Consider the following 21,717-nt stretch of genomic DNA (forward strand, 5'->3'; position numbering starts at 1 on the left):
GCCGAATTAAAAAGTTTAAAAGTAAGATGTACTTATGATAAGCACTCGTACTTATAACTTATTATTAGCTTATGGAGCTTCTCTGTGCTTTTTTTAAGTTTTTTTTTTAACTTGGTATTTCCTATTGGATTTTTAAAAACGGTTTTGTTCTTCTTAAACACTCTAGAACAATAATAAAACAAAATATTTATTAGTAAAAGTATTCTATTAAAAAAATCTTATTAACAATTTGAATAATAAATTATTACCTAAATTATATATTACAAACTGTGTTAATTCTAGTAATATATAATTCCCAAAGCCAAATAAATGACAATATGTTTGTGTGTGTGCGAGGAGAAAGGCGGGACTGATTAGAAAGCTTTTTTTCTGACTGGAAAAAGATCTTTATTTTCTTGAAGTTGTCAACTAGTTTATAAAGTTGTAAATTGATGACTTCTTTTTTTTCAAAGTTCTTCAAAAATTATTAGGGAGATGCTACTTTCCTCCGCAAACACACATTTGCATTGACTCTAATAACATTATACTACTCAAAATTTAGTATCTAACTTTTATATAAATTTATGGTAATAAATTAATATATAATATAGTAAATATTCAGTTGTTATTCTGCTTCTTGAAAATGTTTTGAAATTTTTTTCTTTACTAGAATTATAAATAATATATTATAATATCAAGTTTTTTATGTAATTGTTAATTTTTAAGAAAATCGTAGTCAGATTTTTTTCAATCAAAGTATTTAAAAAAAAAATAGTTTATCACTTTCCAAAGCACCTTGTTTGAAAAAATTTAATTTTGTTATTTGTACTAGTTTTTTTAAAAGCTGTTATCCCACATTCCTTTTTTAGTATGAAAGTAATGAAAGAAATATGGCACTCTAAGACGTTCGATTTCTAAACCACTTTTTATGACGCGATCTGCAAAATCCCAATCTTCTCCTCCCCACTTATTTTGAAACTTTTCAACATCCATACCTAAATATAAGAAGTAATAATAATAATCTAATATACTCCTTGCGTTCACATAAATATAACTAACGCGGTAGCATTTCGCACTAAGTACATCTAAATTTTGTAAACGTTTTTTTTTTTTGTATGAAAAAGAGAGGGCATGATAAATCAAAAAAGTGTTATTTTTTCTTAAATACTTGTAATGGTATTTTAAAAAGCTCTCTAACTTATGACTTTGAATCTGAATCTGACTTATTCTAAACCTACCTCCCATATAATCCCAATCACTCTTAAAGATTCCAAATATGCCATATCCAAAGGCTTCCCAGAATCCTGCAGCATTATGAATGTACCTTCCACAAGCTAATCTCATTAAAAGTGGAGTATAACCCATTTTTCCTTGGACGCAATGCTAAAAAAAAATTGGTTATCAAACTTTTTCAAAGAATAATAAAGTTAAACAGTATTAAAAATAATTAAAAAAAAAATACTGTTTATAACAACGTTATACCTTCCGTGAGTCGTCAATAAAGTTTAAAGGAAACTCCAAATGCAAATCTGTCTGCAAAGCAATGCTGTCTTGTTCCTTTATCGAATTAATAGCATTTTGAATAGCAGATGTTTTATGAAATCGGCCAGTTTGTGTTATAACCTAAAAATTATCGGAGTTGCTTAAAAATGGGTAAATTGCTCGTTATAATTATTTAGTAGTTTTAATATAACTTGTTAAATTTTCTATTTGCATCAAAACTAAGATTTAACTTTTCTAATTGTTTTAAAACTTAGTTTTAACTTTTCTGTTTGTATAAAAACTTAGTTTTAACATTTAATTTTGTTAATTTTAACTTTTCTTTTTGTATCAAAACTAAGTTTTAACTTTTTTGTTTGTTTCAAAACTTAGTTTAACTTTTATGTTTGTATTAAAACTTAGTTTTAACTTTTTTGCTTGTGCCAAAACTTAGTTTTAGCTTTTCTGTTTGTATCAAAACTTTGAGATTTAACTAACCAAGTTCGTTAATTTTTTTTTTAAATTACATTTTGCTATTCATATTATAAAAAAAAATAAAAATAAAAACGTTTACATTAAAAAAAAAAAGGATTTATAAAAACAGGCTTAGGCTCCAAGAGGATACAGTTGACTTCAGAAAACCTATTGACTCATTGTGAATTAACCAATGAAATACTTGTTAATTACAAGTATTTCATTGTTTTATCATTTCCAAAGTGCTTTTGTTCCCATTTTTTGTAAATTTATTACCATGGTTGAATAGAATCATGCTGTTATAGTATTTTTACATAAAATTAAGCGTTCATCTAAATACTAATTACATATAAATAATTTTGTTTTCATTTGTATCATGAATAGTTTTGCATGTTCATATTCTTTTTCTTTTATAGATCTACATGCATGTTTTTGTAGAGGAAATATTTTGAAAGGAGAAAATTTGTATTGTCAGCAAACATTATTGCGTTCAGTTCAGAAAACCTTTACATTCTAAAATCTAAAACTCTATTTTCTCGGAAACCCAAAATATGGGCATACAGCCTCCTTCTCGGTGGTTCTCGGTCGTTCTCGGCGATATATAAAATATATGATAAGTTTATAGTTCATAAAAGTTGTAAACATAAAAAGTATTTTAAGAATACTATTGCAGATTGAACCTTTTAAATGTCATTTAAAAGGTTCAATCTGCAATAGTATTCTTAAAAGCTACGACTTTTAAAGGTCCTAGCCGTAATTATTATTTCTTAATTGTTACATCCAGGACTGTTAAATTGTTTATTTATATATTTAATTCTTAATTTTGAATAGTTATACACCAAAACTAAATAATTTTTTTTTGTTATTTTAATCTAAAAAAATTGCTATACCTGCCAATGAGGAAGAATACTGCGTTTCATTAGTTCTGTGATATTCACGTCAAAACTTTCAAAGTCAATAATAATCAAATTAAAGTTTTCGTCTTTAGTTTTAGCATATATATTTGATAAAGATTCAACGTATTGTTGTACCCAGGCTCCTTGGTTTTTAACTAAAAAAATAACTCAATTATATTATAAGTTTTAATAAACAAGCTGTTATATAACAAAAAAACAATGTGCTGTAAAATACAATATGTTTGCGTTCACTATATACGCAAATTTTTTATTAACCTTATTACAAATAACAATCTGAATATTAACAAATCTGAATGGAAGACAATCTTATGCGGTATGTTATAAGGATTTGATCTCGGTCCACTTCTATTTCTCATCTACATAAATGGTCTACCAGACAAATTACTACACCATTTCAATATGTCTGCTGACAACTGTAAAACAATCGGGGTTATCAAAGCAATATTAACAAAGCAGTAAAGTGGTCACACACATGATTTATATCTTTTAATGTTAATAAGTGCAACGGACACCGGTCTCATAAACAATAAAATATCAACTGCAATATACACAATGAACCTCTGAAAAGGTGTTGTAATGAATGATAATTTAAAGGTCAGAAAACAGTTATTATTAACAGTATGCTTGACATGCTCAAGAGTGCTTTTTGAGGCCGTAGTATTGTAGTATGGTGCGCATTGTATATATCATACGTCGCCCACACTTGAAATTTTAGGTACAAGCCATTTCATGGTCAAGATATAGCCAAACACGTGCAAAGTCAATACCGAGCCATGAACAAATTTCTACCATAAAGCACTAACCCTACTCTCAGCGGCTATCAAGATTTAACTGACAACGCTAACTGAACGGCTAGCAAAAGGAGATATTATTGAAAAATACAAAATTAACAGCAACATTGGCATAATCAACTTTGCGGTCCCTCAACAACAACCAAACATAACATTTTCAATATAAAGTTTTAGAGCTCGCAGGCACACCAAACAACTCAAAGCACAACTTGTTTTAAACTTGCGCGGAAAGAAACAACTTCCTCACCAAACGTGACCACACGGTTGGTGGAACCATAACCACGCTTTAAGCCAAAACGCAGTGAGCTCAACAAATCTAAACAAATTTAGATTTGGTGAGCTTAAACACAAACTATCTTTACTATAACTTTTTGAACGCTAAAGAATTTTCATTGCAGAACGGCTTGGCGTGCCGCTCTTTGTCAATAAATTGTAAATTTTATTGATTGCGAATAAATTAAATTAAAAACTTAAATATTTTGCCATTGAAAATTTAAATATTTGTGGCTAAATATTTTGCTAAGTATTGGAAATAATTTATGACAAAAATGCATCCGCTATAAAAAATATTTGAAAAAATCGTAACCGTAAAAACGGACTTAAAAATAAAAAAATTCCAGCCACATCAATACCAATTAATAGATTTGTGTATGCGCATGTAAAAATTAATTTTGTTTTGCACTTATAAAGTTTATAAGTGCAAAATTAATTTTTGCCATGTTTATAATATTAACGGGTGATGCGGAAGTTATCGGACAAATCCTAATTTCATTATTTGAGCATAATAATTAGTTTTGTGGTTTTATGCGTAGGCATACACGTTCTATAAAATATAAACTATTATTTGAAACACAATTATTTAAAATGAGGTTAAATGCAGCTGAACGAGAATCTTTTAAAAAGCGACTAAAAATGTTTTTTGTAAATAAAGCTAATATAAAAAAAAAAAAAAAATGAAAATCATTTTGAAAAGGAAGGATTTGCTCGAAGTACAATATATGATAACCTAAAAAGACTTGAAACTGTTCAATCGTTTTCTGATAGAAAGCACCCTGGTCGTCCGACATTCTGGACTAGAGAAAAGAAAACCGAATTAACGAGACTTGTCAACAATCGAAAAGGGGTCAGTCAGAGAAAAATAGGTATTAAATTCGGTGTAAATCAACCGACAGTTGGTCGTCAGTTAAAAAAATGAATATTAAATATAGAAAACGTGAAAAGACTCCAAAATACACTATAGAACAACAAATAAAGGCAAAGAAAAGAAGCAGGAAACTAGTTAACCAACTCTATAACACAAAATCGCTTCTAGTCATCGATGACGAAAAATACTTTTGTTTTGCAGAGGACAACATGCCTGGAAATTCTGGGTACTACACAAACAACAAAAAGACATGCCCAGAAAGTGTTCGTTTTATAGGAAAAGAGAAGTTTCCAAAAAAATTATTAATGTGGATAGCCATATCTGACGGTGGTGTGTCCGAGCCATTGTTTCGCACTTCCAAGGCTGTAGCGATCAATTCATCAATCTATATTAATGAATGTTTAGAAAAGCGACTTCTTCCATTTATTCACAAGTATCATGGAGACTTTAACTATTTATTTTGGCCAGATTTAACAAGTTCTCATTATTCTAAAGATTCTCTAAATTGGATGGACCAATATGTCTATTACGTTGATAAAGAATCCAATCCCCCAAATGTGCCTCAAGCACAACCAATTGAAAATTTTTGGGGACATTTGGCACAGAATGTTTACGAGGGAGATTGGCAAGCTTCAGCAGAGCAAGTTTTGATTGATCGCATTAAACTAAAACTACAAGAAATTGATTTAAACTTTTTACAGTCGCATATGAAAGGCGTCAGAGCAAAATTGAGATCAATTGCAGATGGTGGTATTTTTTCATATAAAAGATAATATATTTTTATTAAAAGATAAATGCTTTATTTAAAAAAAAAATATAATAGTAGTTTGTTTTTTTATTTATAAATAAGTTATTGACGTTTTTATTTTGTCCGATAACTTCCGCATCACTCGTTAACATCTTTTTTGGTATTAGGCGCATAATATAGAAAGATTATTATGTAAAAGTATTGCCAAGATATATGTAGGATATCTCGACAGTACTTTTATACACTGTAAAAAATGTCACGCCAAATTCTTAAATGTCCCAGCAAAATGTTTAAACTTCACGCCACTTTTAAATCTTTACACATAAATGATCTAAGTCGCGCGACTATTTACAGTTTACAAGCAGTTATAAATGTCACGGAGTGTATAATTGTTTAAATGTCACGCCATACGAATAAATTTCGCGCCACGCGCTAAATGCCGCGTGACTATTAAAACATAGTTTCCGCAGAGAAAAAAAGAAATATCACATTAATTAATTTTTCGTGGTTATTATGTGACTATAATGTCTAAAAGAATTAAAATTTCCTATTTATTAAAATTTATGCCAGTGGTTTTGGCTGTAGATGATAATTTGTTCACGCTTAAATCTAAAGGTAAATATTACTTTGCAACGAGTTTTACTTTTTATTACATTCCATTAATTATTAATGGTGTAATAAAAAGTTAAATTTTTTTTGTAAAAACTCGGTAAAATTTAAAATTAATGTTTAAAATATTAGCTAAAAATACACTCTACATAAATTGTCATAACTTATGACAGTAAAATAAGTTAATAACAGATTTGAGATAAGTATTTTCAATGATATAATAGGAATATCTATTCTTAATTTATAATTGTTATCCTTAATACATCATTGAGTATTTCAAGCTCGTACAATGGCATACGCTATGAAAATGATTATCTTTACACAATGTCATTGTGTACATTGCTATTATTCGCAATTGGACTGCCAATCGATTATTTACAATTGTTATTGTTAAAAAAAATTTTTTTTAGGCTATTTGTGTCACAGTTTCTGTGTGACCTGGCCTCACTAGCTTTTTCTTAAAAAAATAGAAGTTTAAATAACGATTGTTCAAATACATTGATTGTTATGTCATATAAATTTAATTTATCTATTGGTATAATTTTGATATCATCTAAGTCCTGCTTTTTTGTTTTTTGCTGCACTAAAATATTTACTTTTATTGCACTAAAAGTAAATGGTTTATTGCAGTAAAACCTGAAAAGTTAAATTTCGATTTAAATTATTCTAGAATTTGTTCTGATAACTTGATAACAGGTTTAGTTTTTAAAACTCCATATAACTGATAACAGGTTTAGTTTTTAATTTTTATTTTGGTATTTTTGTTTAAGATTATCTAAACTAGTAAACTGTAGAGTTTACATAATTTAACTCTTACATTTGGCAGAAATGAATTAGTTGAAAACCCAGCTGCATTTTTAATCAATCATTGAATCCATTTTTTTCTGTTAAATGTTTTTACAGACAAGGTTATTCACAAATTGTATAAACTAATCAAGTCAACACACAATAGTAATAATTACAATAGATACATATGCTAATACCTTTAAGTATACATAGTTACAGTTAAGAACATGTTTTTTCAATTTTAAGATAATAATTTTACTTTTAGTATATATTTTCCAAATTTGTGTCAATAGCATTATCAAAGTAAAATTATAAATTAAGCTTAAAGTACAATTTGTAAAATATTATCTATTAAATAATCTAATTGCTATTTTTATACTAATATTGTATTCTATGCCTAAAGATATTACTATCTAATGTTGTTTAGTTAAACTTAGTTTGTAATAGAATAGTCATAGTTTTACCCAATTTATGCATAAAATATACAAAAATAATTTTTTGTTGTAGTGTCCTCAAAGATCAATGTATTGCCAGATGACTTTGATTTGATGTTTTCTGACATGGTGTTAGAAGATGAGATGATAGTTGCTCTTCCTAATCCATGTGAAATCGTTGTCAAGGTTATTGGTAAAAATTTACTATAAATTAGTCTAAAATCATTATGTCCGGTTTTTTCTAATTATTTTAAAAGTTTGTTCTAAACTAATAATATTATTATTTCCTTATGCTTATCTTATGTTTAATATATGATAATTATATTTCATGTTTTTCAGAATCATACCCATCATTCCAAAGAATATCATACAAACCGACATTTCTTCAAATGTTAAACTCTGTTCCAATTTATAGCCAAGAAAATTCTCCTGGTACAAGTAAAAGCTTGCCACAATCATCGTTTATTTTACAGCCACAAAGTATGAATGTCCGAGCTACTGTCCAGTCTCCACTTTCTCTAGAGATTGGAGTTAAGGTATGTAGCTGTGAATTTATGTCGGAAAATAATGCACATATCGACAGACATTTAGGTATAAGTTCAATATGTAAAATTGTTTGTAAAATTTTTAATGCCTCATTCAAATCAACAAGAGGAGTATCAAGGCACATTTGCAAAAAAAATGAAAAAGCAGTTTTACCTTTTCCAAAGATAAAAATAGACTCGCAAACAACATTAGCAATTAAACTATGTGGTCAGTTGAGAGTGCCTTCAACAACTGTCAATACAATATTTAGTATTCCGCCAATATTTTACTTAATATTCGGAAGTTAATAAAAGAAGAGCATTTTTATACTTTTGACAAGTATTTTTTACAAGTGGATATCCTTAGTAATAAATATCAAAGAGAAAAATTTTTAAATGATTTGTTTGACATTTTGAAAATAAATGAAGTTTTGTTTGATGGTGGCAAAGGTTATAATTTTTTACTATTTGACATTATTAATTTTCTTTTGAAAATTGATGAGTTTGTAGAGCTTTTAAGTAGGAAAGATGCTGAATCAAAATATCGTACAAATTTCTCTACTCACAAGCCATTAGAATTTTCTCTTAGTTTATATTGTGACGATATAGAATTAGCTAACCCTATTGGCAAACACAGAAAACTTCATAAACTAACTATTTTCTATGTTCAATTTCATTCCTTGCCATCATATATGCGTTCTACGTTAATATCAGTTTTTCCACTTGCAGTTGTGCCTGTAAAGTTATTTAAGTCTAATAAAAAAGGGGCTTATTTTCAGTACTTAGAAGATTTTATTAATTCCTGTAATCTTTTGAATAATGGTGTTACTTTTAATTCAACGATTGGTTGTGTAAAACTATTTTTAAAATTTGTTATATATTTGGGAGATACATTAGCTTCAAATCACATTTGTGGATTTAAAACCAGCTTTGCACCAAATGTATTTAGATGCTGTCGTACATGTCTTACCACAAATATACAAATGTCATCAATTTACAGAAAAGATTTGTGTATGTTACGTATTCAAGCAAACCACCATCAACATATCAAAGATTTCAAGAGTGTGACAAGTAAAAAATCTAAACTCTATTAGTCAAGATTTTATGGCATAAATTATGAGAGTGCACTTTTATTAATCACCGCTTTTGGTATTATTGAAAACGCACCACACGATCCCATGCACATTTTGCTTGAAGGACTAGTGCCCCATGAACTATGTCTTCTGCTGCGATTGCATATTTGTGAAAAACGTATATACTCATTAGCTGCACTTAATAGTTTTATTATTCAGTTTCCTTATTCATACTCTGAAGGCAGAGATAAGCCCAATATTTGTCCAACTACCTTTGATATTTCAGGGTCTCAAACATCTGCTCAAATTTCGATTCTTGCTCGTATCATTCCACTTTTTATTGGACAATACAGCAATTCCAATGATCCTCATTATGTTAATTTTCTTGATCTTTTACAAATCCTTCAACTTACTTTGTCACCGATAACTACATATAGAACTATTTTGGATTTAGAAACTCTTATTGAAAAGCATAACAAATCATTTTCTTTATTGTGGCCAAATAATCTGATACCAAAACATCATTTTTTACTTCATTTTGTTGGACAAATGCATCGATTTGGTCCACTAAAAAATCGATTTTGTATGACTTTTGAAGCAAAGCACACTAAAATAAAAAGTGTACGCTGGCATAACTTTAAAAACATTGCCAAATCAGTTTGTCAATATCTTCGATGGAACACAATTTCAAACTTCCTTGATGATAATGGTCAACTGATACCTTATCCTTTTACGGCAAAGACTAAACATTTAAAAAAAAGAATTGTTAATGGTTCAATTGTATACCAAGTTGGTGATATTATTTCGACAATTGATGATTCTTATCAACTTTATAAGATCACTGACCTTCAACCTAGTTGCGTAAAAGTTTGTATCATGACAATTGACAGCTACATACCTCATAAACTGGCTTTTCATGTTAGAAGTACTAATATGTTTAAATCAATTATTTTAGAAAATCTCCAAATTGCGTGGCCATTGACAAAATTTACTGTAGATGGCACAATATTAGTTGTGCCTAGGTCAAAACATTGTCTCATAGTTTCTTAATTACAATAAATGTTTTGAATATGAATATATTTTGTATATTTGTTGGTGTTTTTTAAGAAAGATTTGTAGTTATTTCGTTCATTTTTATATAAGCGTATTAATGCATGCAGAATATATACTTGCTAAAGTATCTAAACAATAGAATGTTTATATATATATATATATATATATATATATATATATATATATATATATATATATATATATATATATATATATGTATATATATATGTATATATATATGTGTATATATATATATATAATATATATATATATATATATATATATATATATATATATATACATATATATATACATATATATACACATATATATATACATATATATATACATATATATATACATATATATATATATATATATATATATATATATATATATATATATATATATATATATATATATATATATATATAATAATATATATATTATAATATATAATTTTTTAATACTAGTTATCGATTAATTTAATCGATAACTTTAAATTAGTTATATTTAATTTAAATTAATTTAGATTAAATTAACCGATTAATCTACCACCCCTAGTTGAAGCAATGTTTTACAACCGGATGCCCTTCCTGGCGTTAACGTGAAGCAGGTTGCACAGGATTACATGTTACCAGTAGCAGGTTAACCTGACTTGACGTAAGGATAACCTGACCTGACCTATATATATAAGATACACACACACACACACACACACACACACACACACACACACACACACACACACACACACACACACACATATATATATACATATATATATATATATATATATATATTTTTTAATATATACATATATATATATAGTATATATATATATATATATAATATATATATATATATATATATATATATATATATAATATATATATATATATATATATAATATATATATATATATTTTTAATTTTTTATTTTTTGGAAAAACTAGTTACCTATTTTTTCGATGGACTGCACCAATTATTTAAATGGTTTGGTGCCTTGCCGCAAGCATATCTTAAAAGATATTGGTAGTGAATTAGCACATCATCTCCAAAGGTGTCTCCCTGAGGAAACCCCTTCCATTAGAAAGAAGTTTTATTGTCGTGTTACTGTCCTTTTGAAAGAGTCATATCCAAACTGTACTTTTGGAGAAGAGGGTGCAGTAAGTTTGAATTATTATTTAATGTTTTATTTTAAAATATTTCACACACAAACCAATGGCTCACTATAAATTCTTCAAAATGTTTAGTTAAACATAAGTTACGCCATTATCCTAAATAAGGTAAATTTAAATCCAACTAGATGTTGGTCAAGATAAAGATCTAGATTTAAAAAATCTTGAATTAAAATTCTTTATACATGTCATATTCATGTGTTACACAAGATTTTTAGTTTTACATTTTGTTTTTCAGGGTGGTGTTGTAAAACGTGTTTCAAATGTTATTCGTAAGCGACGTGAGCGAAAAATCAAAAGATTCAAAAGAGTCTAAGAATGCAAACAGAATGCTTAATATCTCTGGAATAAACTATGCCTCATTTGATGATGATATCCAAGTAATACTTCATAAAATTTTAAACTAAATATCATTTTTTATCAATATTTTTTATAATAATAAAAATATATTTTATATTTTTAGTAATTACAGTAACAATTTAGTTATAAGAGTTATTGCAATGTTTTTTGTTAGTGTGCTTTGGCGCAAAGAGTTCCAGATTTAGAACACATCCGTTGTTTAGTGAGGAATATGTGCTGTTCTCTGCCGTATTTAGAGCACAAAGATCATCTATTCCATCTCGAGATCGTAAGAAAACAATAACTATACTTTTGTCACATATATCATTGATTGTTATATGTGTGCTACAATGTAGGACATATATAGCACTGTTACATATATTTTTAGATCATGGACGAGTTCGAAAGAGTGAACATTATAAAAAGAGAAACAGCATTAGATAAGCTGATGCAAGTCGTTGATAAATTGTATCCTGGTATGCCTATTGCACCTGCCCTGATTAAATTTCACAACAGCACTACCAGAAGAGGGGTGCTGTGCCCAGTTGTTATTGATGGTGTAAGTTTAACGAAAAGTTGTTTAATTTTGTTTTTTTAATTATATATTTTTTAATAATATTAATTAAGAAAGATAAAAAGATTAAGATAATGATTTTCTTTTTTACAAAATGTTTAGGCTGAAGATATTATTTTTTCTCCTGGGCCTCGACTCATCTTAGCCGAAAATGTAAAAATTGTCGACAAAGTAAATATTGTTGCAATAGGACAACGCCATAATGATGCACTACACGTCCTTCAACTTCTGGCATATTATTATATAATGGACCTATCGTACCCAAGGTCGTTTGGAGGAGTTTTAGGGCTACTGCAGCATTATGTCTTGCAACTACCATTTGATTGCACGAATAAGCTTTGGCTCAAAAAATGTAAAATCTTGTGAAATCTGTTGCCGTGGTATATTGACATTTTATATTGACTGAACCATGAAAATTTATTCGTTTATATATATAAGCAAATATATTTGATGAGTTTTTTTAAAACAAATAAAATATAGTTTTTATCGTTTCTTAGGTCTTCTTATTTGTTTAAGTATGGCGTGACATTTAATTTTTAATTTGTCACGCGACATCTAAAACACTATCGTGTCGCATGTCACCAAGCCCGATTTTTCACGCCACATTTAATTTATCTAAATGTGGCGTATTTAAATTTAATTACATATTATTATTATACATCATAATTAGGCTACATTTGGTCAACTACATTTGGTCAAATAAATTTTTGTATCAACTTTGGTCGCCAGTACCGGGGTGAATCAATATGAACCGGGTTCAGGGTAACAATCATTTACTAGGGACCAAGAAAGGGTTGCTGGAACAAGGGTCAACGATACCGGGGGCCAGGGGCGCTGACCCCCGGCTTTTTTTCTAAAAGGCCTTCTTATTCTTTTTTTTTGAAATTTCTAAATATTTAGACATAACTTGAATTAACTTTGTGCCCCTCCACTTTGAAAACTTTTATCTGCCCTGGTAGCGCCATTAAAACCATAACCTATGTGCTAAAAATATTTTACAGTAAAGAAATGCGGGCAGATAATGCATTCTAGTTTTGTTATACAAAGGTCGCATACCAAGGTCTGCAAAGACAAGTTAATAAGCCGCTTCAATGGACCAAGAGTAAATAAATTTGTACAGAAATAAGCGAAAGTAACAGAAGTAAATAAAACTAAAGTCGTAGGTAGCCAATTTAGAAAGATAGCATACAGAAAAGCGTACAGGTAAAGCATTGTAGTTTTGAATGTGTAACTTGTTGTAGTCTGAGCAATGGATTATAGAATAGATATTGTGGTTTATTCTCGTCAGGTTAATAACCTTAAGGAGGCTACATGCCTAATTCCGCAAAATTCAGCTTTCTACAGAGCGTCTTTAAACTACGACATGAGAACTTTAATTTTTTTTTTTTACAAACAATGTGTTTTTTGAAATTTAAAAAATTTAGATCATTTTAATTACCGATTTAGACGTTATTATGTTTCAAGCTTTTATATATTTATTAAAAATATTGATTAAAGATTTACAATATTGACCATTAACAATTTTGTCAATATTAAAAAATTTTAATCAACGTTTAAAAAACGTAACATTAAAAGGTTTGTAATGTATGTAAGTTACAAACCTTTTAATGTATACGTTTGTTAAACATCGATTTGACGCTTACAATGTTGGCTTATATTAGTCAATATCGTAAACAGTTAATCAATGTTTAACAAACGTATACAGTAAAAAGCTTGAAAATTAAATCTAAATCTTCCGTTTATTTTTGATCAATTATTGTTTGTTAAACATATTAGTCATTTTTCAACAAGACTCGACTAATTATTGACGAATTCTAGACGAACACTACTTCACTGGGTAATCTTAATACTTACCTCACTATCAAGTAATGATACTTATGACGTTTTAAAGACTAAACTTCCCACCATAACAAAACACGTAATAGTTGTATCATTATACGTATCCCAAAAAATATTTTGTGACGACTTTGCGGCACCTCCCACTAATAAATCAGTATATTACAAAGTAACAAATAATGTAATTAATTTTTATCATTATTTTTAATAATCTTATTGTACTTTTTCAAGCATATACAATTAATAAACAAGGTTTTTTTTTAAAGCAAATATAATTAATAATCGCTGGGTACGCAGCTTTTAAATGAGCCAATTCAATACCTTAATTTGCATTTAAGTTGTTTGATTGTTGTACGCAAGACTTTACTGATGTCAGAACGTTTCTAATGACATTTTCATTTTTTAAAACTTGACTTTTATTATTTTGTTCACAGACTTTTTTTATTGCAGTCAAAAAAGTCTTTATGTGAAATAATTTTTTTTTGCCTATTTGATCATTATAGACTTTATAGATTTGTAATTTATATAATTACCATAAAAAGAATTGTCTATATTAAAATAACCCAATAATAGTTCAACTTTTGCTCCATGCACACCCTGTCATTAATGAAAAAGGCGGTGAGAAGTTTCAGCCCCTATTGGTTTGTCCTTTTTCTCAATTAACTTTTTTACCGCCTCTTCATTTTTAGTGTGATTTTTCTTAAATTTGCAATTGTAATATAGTTGCTCGTGATTACCTCTGTTGATAATTAATTCTCAAACCTCAATTACAGTAGGAAAGTATTTTTTTTTTAACTTTCTTCAATAATACTTTATCTGCAAGTAAACAACCTAGTTTAAAAATTATATATCATTACGTTAATGGTAGTAACATATGCTAATTGCAATGCATGTAGTTTGGTATATAACTTTTCAAATTTTTAATGATATAATATATCTCATATCAATAATGATACAATATATCAAATATCAATGTATTACATTAGAATCTGATGGTGTAATTCATAGTGGTAAAATACCTGTAAGAATCAAATGAACCATTGCATTTTTGTTCCATTGAAAGTTTTTTGGATAGCACAAATTATCTGATTTGAGTGGACGAAATACGTATACTGACAATCTTCTTATTTGATTCATTGCATTTGAATCTTCTAGAGCTAGCTCGATCAAAAAACGATTGCCTTTAGCGCTGTCGTATGCGTTTTCAACGTTTACAATTGAATGCAACTTAAATCGACTAAATTAAAAACATTTTAAAAAGTCGGTTGAAAATTTTAATTACTAAAAAAAGCTTAAAAGTAAAAAAATACTTATGAAATTTTTTCCTCAGAGTTTTCATATATTTGTCAACTGTCCAATTGACAGAACCATTGTCTTCTACTTCGTTTCCTTGGCAGTGTGAAGGTTTTAAAGACTCGCCCACGCATTCAGATGTGTGATTCCAAGTTTGATCTTTTGGAAAAACTCGAGTAGATATATTGTAGTAATGTGGTAAATGCACTCCTTCATATTCTCCTAAGTTTCTTGACTGTTCACTATTAGGTTCAATAATCCAGCTGGGGTGATAGTCGCACGTTGAAAGAACGTCTGCCACCTCACTAAAATCAATGTGTGGAAGCAATAAAAATTCTGCACTGTCTCTTTCATAAAGCTTTGAGCGATCTTTAAGTTTTTTATTTTGTTCCTTTGAAAACATTTTAATATGGCTCGGGAGATCTGGTAGACTTAAGTCATTTTTTAAATGATCAAGGTAGACAAGACCACTTTCAATATAAGTGTCATCATAGTACCGCGAAAGATACTTGCCGTTAATTGGTTGGAATTTACTATCAATAGGATTTTTCCATACAACCTAAACGAATATTTTTATTTATAACCATTTTTTAGAAAGAACAAAGTTTTAATTTTGACAATTATAAAAGTGTGTTCAAACCTGAATGTGACCGTGTGCTCTTTCTTGCTTCCAAAGAACATCAAAGAAATACTTTTTTCCTGCATAAAGTTGGATTTCCATTGATTTTTGTTGAGGGTATTTATCAAATTGATTCTCGTAAGACCATTCATTTCCTAAACAATTTTTATTTGTAATAAAGATACCGATTTTTTTAGAGCTTCAGAAATAGGTGCAAAAAAAATATTTAGGATCCCAATTAAAATTTAAAAAAAGAATACTAATCGTTGTGTTAAAATGTCATTTGTGTACACAATTCAAATATTGTGGAAATAATATAAATTATTTATTTTGTAAAACTTTTTTAATTTCTAAGTTTTTTTCGTTGATATTTTATAATTGTTTATACTTTTTGTTAAATACCTGAGATAAAATGTAAATCTTAATTACACATAACTTGATAACTTAGTTTGTTAAGTTTTAAGGTGACAAAAAACAAATAAAAAGTTAACACCATGTTGTTTTACTAAAATCTTTAGAGTTTAAATTTGAAAATTTCAAAGGATAGACCTTTTCAAATTAGTACTGCGCAGGTAAATAAGAAATACTACTAGGAAAATAAGAAATCGAAAAAAAATTTTGACTTCAAAGACAAAGATCGATTCAAATAGCAAAAAAGGTCTGAGAGTTGATGGTTACGTAAATGTAGATGATTACGTAGTTGTAAATGATTGCGTAAATGTAGGTAATGGTTAGAAAAAACAGACAATACTTTAAACATTAAGAATAATAAAAAAAGTAATAAATAAAGTAGATGGTATATTTTGAATGTTATATCATGCTCACGTTTATTTGCTTTTAAAAACTTAATAGTTAAAAAGTTACTTAAAAACTTAAAAACTTAAAAAGTTATGTTAAAAAACAGTTGAAAAATTACTGATGCCAGCGGTTAAATCACAATTACTGAAAAATATGGTAGTCAGCTACAGGTGAAGGTAGCCAACTACAGCTGTATCATTTTTACAAGTTTAAATAAATCTATATCAGTAAATAAAACCAATAAATATACTACATTTATCAAAATCTATAAGTGTTGAAAAAAATATTTTCATTATATACCAAATAAACTTATTGATTTTAGTTGCCTCTGAATTAATAAAAAAGAAAGACGAGAAACAAAATAAAAAGATTCTAGTCATAGCAACTGACTGTTTATATTGTTGACAAGATTATATCGTTTTCTGCAAGTAATATACCCAGCCGGCATTTGGTTCCAAAAAAACGTCTTTTGAACGTTCAAAAGACGTCTTTTTAGGACCAAATACCGGCTGGGTAGTAATATAAAACTTGCAAAAAATGATATAAACTTGCCATTGTGTGCCTTACGTTAAACACACAGGTCAAAATTGCTTGGTAACTTACTACGTAGTTTGAGCTATCAAAGTCAAACAATTTAGAAGGTAAAAAAAACTTCTTAATCATGCATTTATTTACCTAAAAAAAATGTGTATGTAATAAAAAAGCAATTAGCGTAGTTCAAGTAATATATACTTACTCTATATATAATTAAAACCTACTAAGTATGCCTTAAAGCTATACTAAACATGATGTTCAATTACCACTATGTATAGCTTTGAAAAACTATTTGGAAGATCTGCAAAAAGGATAAACAATTAATCAAAAAAACTTTTGTCATAAAATAAAGGTTTAAGTTTTACTTAGGATCAAAAAATAAATAAATTTAGCTCATAATTATTTTGTTCACAGATTAAAAAGACTTTTAATTTAACATTTTCACATTAAATTAAAATAATTTGGCGTTATGCCTACCAAATCAATATTTTTTCCCGTAACAACGCCATAGCAACCGATGTAGAAACAAAACATTTGTAAAAAGTTTGCGAAACTATTACTTAATAAATAGTTATGCAAAAGAGCGTTATAATTTAAAATCTTTTCCTATTCCGTCGATATAGGAAGAGGTTTTAAATTATGATAATATAATAATTGTTACTTATTACCCAGTCACAACTGTTATTTTATAAAAATACTTGTTTATCTTATCTTAAATACAGAAACTATAATTTTTATCTTGATTTTTTTTTGGAAATAAAGTTCATGTTTTTTCCTGTTGTAGAGAAGTTGAGGAGAAGAGGGAGAGGCGCTCTATTCCTATCTCAATTTTTACATCAAAAAATTTTATTATCTACTAAATCATAGTTTTATACTTTATACTATACATACTAGTAATGTCTTATACTAATTTAACTTATCTTAATAAATATAGAAATATATCTAATAATAAAACATTTTAAGATTAAGGTGTGTTATACCAACACCGCCACATCAACATCAAACGTTTTTCAGCACCCAAATCTAAATTACACCTCACATTAGATGTTGTATTCAAATAATCTTATAACAATAAACATATATTTTTTATATTTAAAAATATTTGATGCCATCATTAAAACCTTTTTATGAAAGATATATATATATATATAAATATACGAACTATATAAAAATTTATATGAAATTTTCATACAATTTGCTTCTTTTAAAACCCAGGTTGCAATAATTTTAAAAAAGATAATAGAAGTATTAAAAACCCGTCGAATCTTCTATGGTCATGTGGCACTCTAAAAACTGTATAAATAATGTATATAAATATTTATATACAATATACTTAAATATGAATTTTTGGAAGTTCATCAATCTAGTTTTTTTTATGAACTTCTTCAATGGATGTGTCTATAGCTTTTCTTTGAATAATTTAAATGTAGGTATCTGACACGAAATTTTTAAATTGATCAAATCTAGACTGTTATATATCTTTGGAAAGACCTTGAAAACAGTAGTTTAACGGTGAAAAAACTATCAAAATTAAAGAATTCTACGAAATGTTATTGCGTTTTAAGTACTAAATTTTTCATATATGGATTTGTTTAAGAAACCGTGACCAAATTTCAAGTTTCTCTTAACTTAAAATGTCATAACTTTGTCAATTCTTATCAAAATTCATAAAACCTAGTATCAAAAGAAAGTTCTTTAAAAGGAGAATAGGGATTCATGAAAGATGTATGCAGGGCGTTAGAAGGGCGTCTATAACACACTTTAACATATTCAAAATCTAGATTTTTTTAAATAAAGTTTTTATTTTTCATTGAAATTTTGTATTTTTTTTTTTTTGCGTTTTTTTATATTTTATATATTTTATATATACTATTCAATGTTATTTTATATAATAATATACATTTAAACATTATTAATGTTCAAATGTTTATTATGATACGCCCTCCTCAATTAACCGTGGGTAAAGCGGAACTCAAGTCAAAAATTGGTACCTATTTTGGGTGAGTTAGTAGGGTGTCTGAGGGTGCTTTTTTATGAAATTTGACGTGTAGCAAGAAAAAAGGTTTTTACTGATGTCTGGTTATATAAAAAAAAAGTCTCAGCATTCCTTCAATGCATACCTAATGCACAAACAACAAGGAAGTTTTAAACTAAATAAACGAAATTTTTCAAAAATAAATTTCGTTCAATTTAAAGTTAAACTATTCTAGTAATTAAAAAAAAAATTTATGTTGATACAAAAGTTTATAAAAAAATAACAAAGCAAAACATGTTCATATCATGCCACTCTTAAAAATACTGAAAAATAGCGTGGCACAAAATTTGGACGAACAAAACAGCTCCGTTAAGGTCGGATTTACGCGTACCTATTAAATGGGATATGACTTCACCTATAAAAAACTTGTTTCATTTTTCTTTGCTATGAAACTCATATTTTTTTCACTCAATGAAACTTTTATTTTTTTCTTATTTTTGTTCTAAGAATGAACAATAAAGATTTTAAGTAATGAAAAAATAATTAACTTTTATGTAAAATAAAAAATAACTATATTAATATTTAAAACAAATATTTCAAAGTTAAGAGTAAAAAATACCTGCGCTTCCACCAACTTGCGCCAGAAGCTCCAAGTTTAAAGGGTCTGTATCACTGCTCAACCATAATTCTGAACAATCGTTTGAGCTAATAGCAAAAATGTAGAAACCATCAATTGGCGGATGTATATATCCAAAAATGCGTGCACCAAATTGCAACTCGCTTCGTTTAAAGTGCAACGAATCGATAGTGTCTCTATGAAACGGTAAATAGGGAAACAAAGGATGACTTCTTAGATCTTCAACTGTATATCCGCATATGTAATACCAATAATGAACGTTCACTGAATGCTTTAAGGTTGCGTAGTTTTCGTTGTTTGAAATTATACTCATCACGTGTCTTCCTTTTGGTTTTTCGTCATATTTTACATTGTTGTTTTTGATATCGTCTGGCACTTTTAGTATAATTTTAATTATGGAAATGTATAATAAACTTAATACTAATGCTAGTACAATAACTTTCTTATATGGTTTTTTTACAGCTAATAAAGGCATCATCTTGCGACTTTCGTTTTTTTCTTTTTTTTTAATGTTTAATAGTTTTTCTTTGTTTGTATTTATATATAGCATCTACTTTATCAAAATAAAAATGGTTATACACGGTATAAAACGTCTACATTCTAATAATATATGTAATAACAAAGTACACAAACATTTAAGATTTTGATTAAAAGTTTTATCTATCTGTTAGGTTTATCATTAGATATGAAATTTAGTTTGCTAAACTTTTGACAGAAAATCATCGTAAGAAAGTATGACAAACCTTTTAAATTAATTGAAATGATATACAATTAGTTTAACATTAAATTTCTTTTCACTACACTTTTTTCTGAAGATAAAAAGTAGCATGTTTTTTACAAAATATATTCAAATCTAAATAACATTCTTAAGAAATGTTATTATGAATTGAATAATTAGTCTTCGTTTGTAACTTAATAAACAATTACTTCCTGTATAACTATAAAAATTAATTCGGACACATTATAATATCACCTTTCTAATATTAAGCAAAACTTTATAATAATTCGATTTGAAATAGTACTGAAATAATGAATATTATACAAGTAAAAGTTATAATTTTAAAAATTGTTTATTATGGGACAAAATTAAAAAATGTATCCTCATTAAAATATTAACTGAAAATATCAACTATAATTAAAAACAAAAGTTAAAAAAAAATTATTAAAATAGTTACTTTTATATTTCGTCAAAATATCTTCAAAAGAGTAGCTGTAATATTTTTCCCAAGAGATTTCATAGCTTTAAACATTTACAAAAATTTACTATAGATGTTTCATGACGTTGCCTTTAACAACTTAAAAACAATATATTCTCATAAATACATTTTAATTTGTTTAGCTCTTTCATGCTTTTAAAAACAATAAGACAAAAATAAGTTTAGGATTATGTAAAAGTATGTTTAAAAAAAAATGTAATAAATCAATTTAATAATCGCAGATTTTACGTTTCTGGTTTGTTTATCATTAAAAATACGCTGCACACATCAAAAATGTGTTGAAAGGGATAACTGAGTTTTAAAAATTTCATTTTTTACCCTAGCGTGGGTTTATTTATCGTTATAACGTACGTGAATTAACAAAAAGTTAAATTACGTAGGATTTAATCCAACAGTTGAATTTTATAAACTCTTCAACATCTTTTTTTTTATCATTTTACTTTTAATGGGTATTGACGTAGATAACACGCTTTTTATTTTGAGCGTCAATCTTGAGCTATTTTTAACAGATTAACGTGATATCTTTTTGAAAATAAAAATATTTTGGAAGGTTTGTTTTAAAAAAAACTCTTCCTTAAGTATACGCTGTAGTAAATAGCAATGTTTTAGCTGCCCAATATTTTATTAGCGCTATCAAAATAAAACATTGGGAGGATTAGTACACGGAATTTATAAAATCACAAAGTTGCAACTTGCAAATTCCA

At 27.6% G+C, this 21,717-nt stretch overlaps 2 protein-coding genes across 5 annotated transcripts; one reads left to right on the forward strand and one right to left on the reverse strand.

The window, feature by feature from the left end:
• Positions 1-186: 186 nt before the first annotated feature.
• Positions 187-21,103, reverse strand: LOC100210795 (N-acetyl-beta-glucosaminyl-glycoprotein 4-beta-N-acetylgalactosaminyltransferase 1). Its single transcript, XM_065808963.1, has 8 exons — positions 19,779-21,103; positions 15,874-16,007; positions 15,251-15,792; positions 14,960-15,177; positions 2,823-2,983; positions 1,462-1,602; positions 1,218-1,362; positions 187-974 (listed from the first exon to the last, which is right to left on the reverse strand). The coding sequence occupies exons 1-8, from the start codon at positions 20,344-20,346 to the stop codon at positions 817-819; spliced, it is 2,067 nt and encodes a 688-aa protein (XP_065665035.1). The 5' UTR covers positions 20,347-21,103; the 3' UTR covers positions 187-816.
• On the forward strand, positions 5,999-12,551 carry LOC136086697 (uncharacterized). 4 transcript variants are annotated; one of them, XM_065808966.1, is made up of 8 exons: positions 5,999-6,147; positions 7,435-7,554; positions 7,701-7,897; positions 10,967-11,179; positions 11,430-11,571; positions 11,706-11,819; positions 11,919-12,089; positions 12,207-12,551. In XM_065808966.1, exons 1-5 carry the CDS (start codon positions 6,057-6,059, stop codon positions 11,505-11,507), a joined length of 699 nt encoding a protein of 232 aa, XP_065665038.1. In that variant the 5' UTR covers positions 5,999-6,056; the 3' UTR covers positions 11,508-11,571; positions 11,706-11,819; positions 11,919-12,089; positions 12,207-12,551. The 4 variants fall into 4 exon arrangements, with proteins under 4 accessions (XP_065665038.1, XP_065665039.1, XP_065665037.1 ...); XM_065808967.1 differs by lacking the exons at positions 10,967-11,179; positions 11,430-11,571; positions 11,706-11,819; positions 11,919-12,089; positions 12,207-12,551 and adding an exon at positions 10,544-10,760; XM_065808965.1 differs by lacking the exons at positions 10,967-11,179; positions 11,430-11,571; positions 11,706-11,819; positions 11,919-12,089; positions 12,207-12,551 and having other exon boundaries at positions 7,701-9,698.
• Positions 21,104-21,717: the final 614 nt, after the last annotated feature.

Source organism: Hydra vulgaris, chromosome 11 (genome assembly GCF_038396675.1).
Source record: "Hydra vulgaris chromosome 11, alternate assembly HydraT2T_AEP".
NCBI lineage: Eukaryota > Metazoa > Cnidaria > Hydrozoa > Anthoathecata > Hydridae > Hydra > Hydra vulgaris.

Coding starts and splice junctions, on each gene's coding strand:
- LOC136086697 (XM_065808964.1), top strand. CDS start 9,064: ATGCACATTTTGCTTGAAGGACTAGTGCCCCATGAACTATGTCTTCTG.
- LOC100210795 (XM_065808963.1), bottom strand. CDS start 20,346: ATGCTATATATAAATACAAACAAAGAAAAACTATTAAACATTAAAAAA. Junction 16,008..19,778: donor GCAAGTTGGTGGAAGCGCAG/GTATTTTTTACT, acceptor AAAATTGTTTAG/GAAATGAATGGTCTTACGAG. Junction 975..1,217: donor TGATTGGGATTATATGGGAG/GTAGGTTTAGAA, acceptor TCTTATATTTAG/GTATGGATGTTGAAAAGTTT.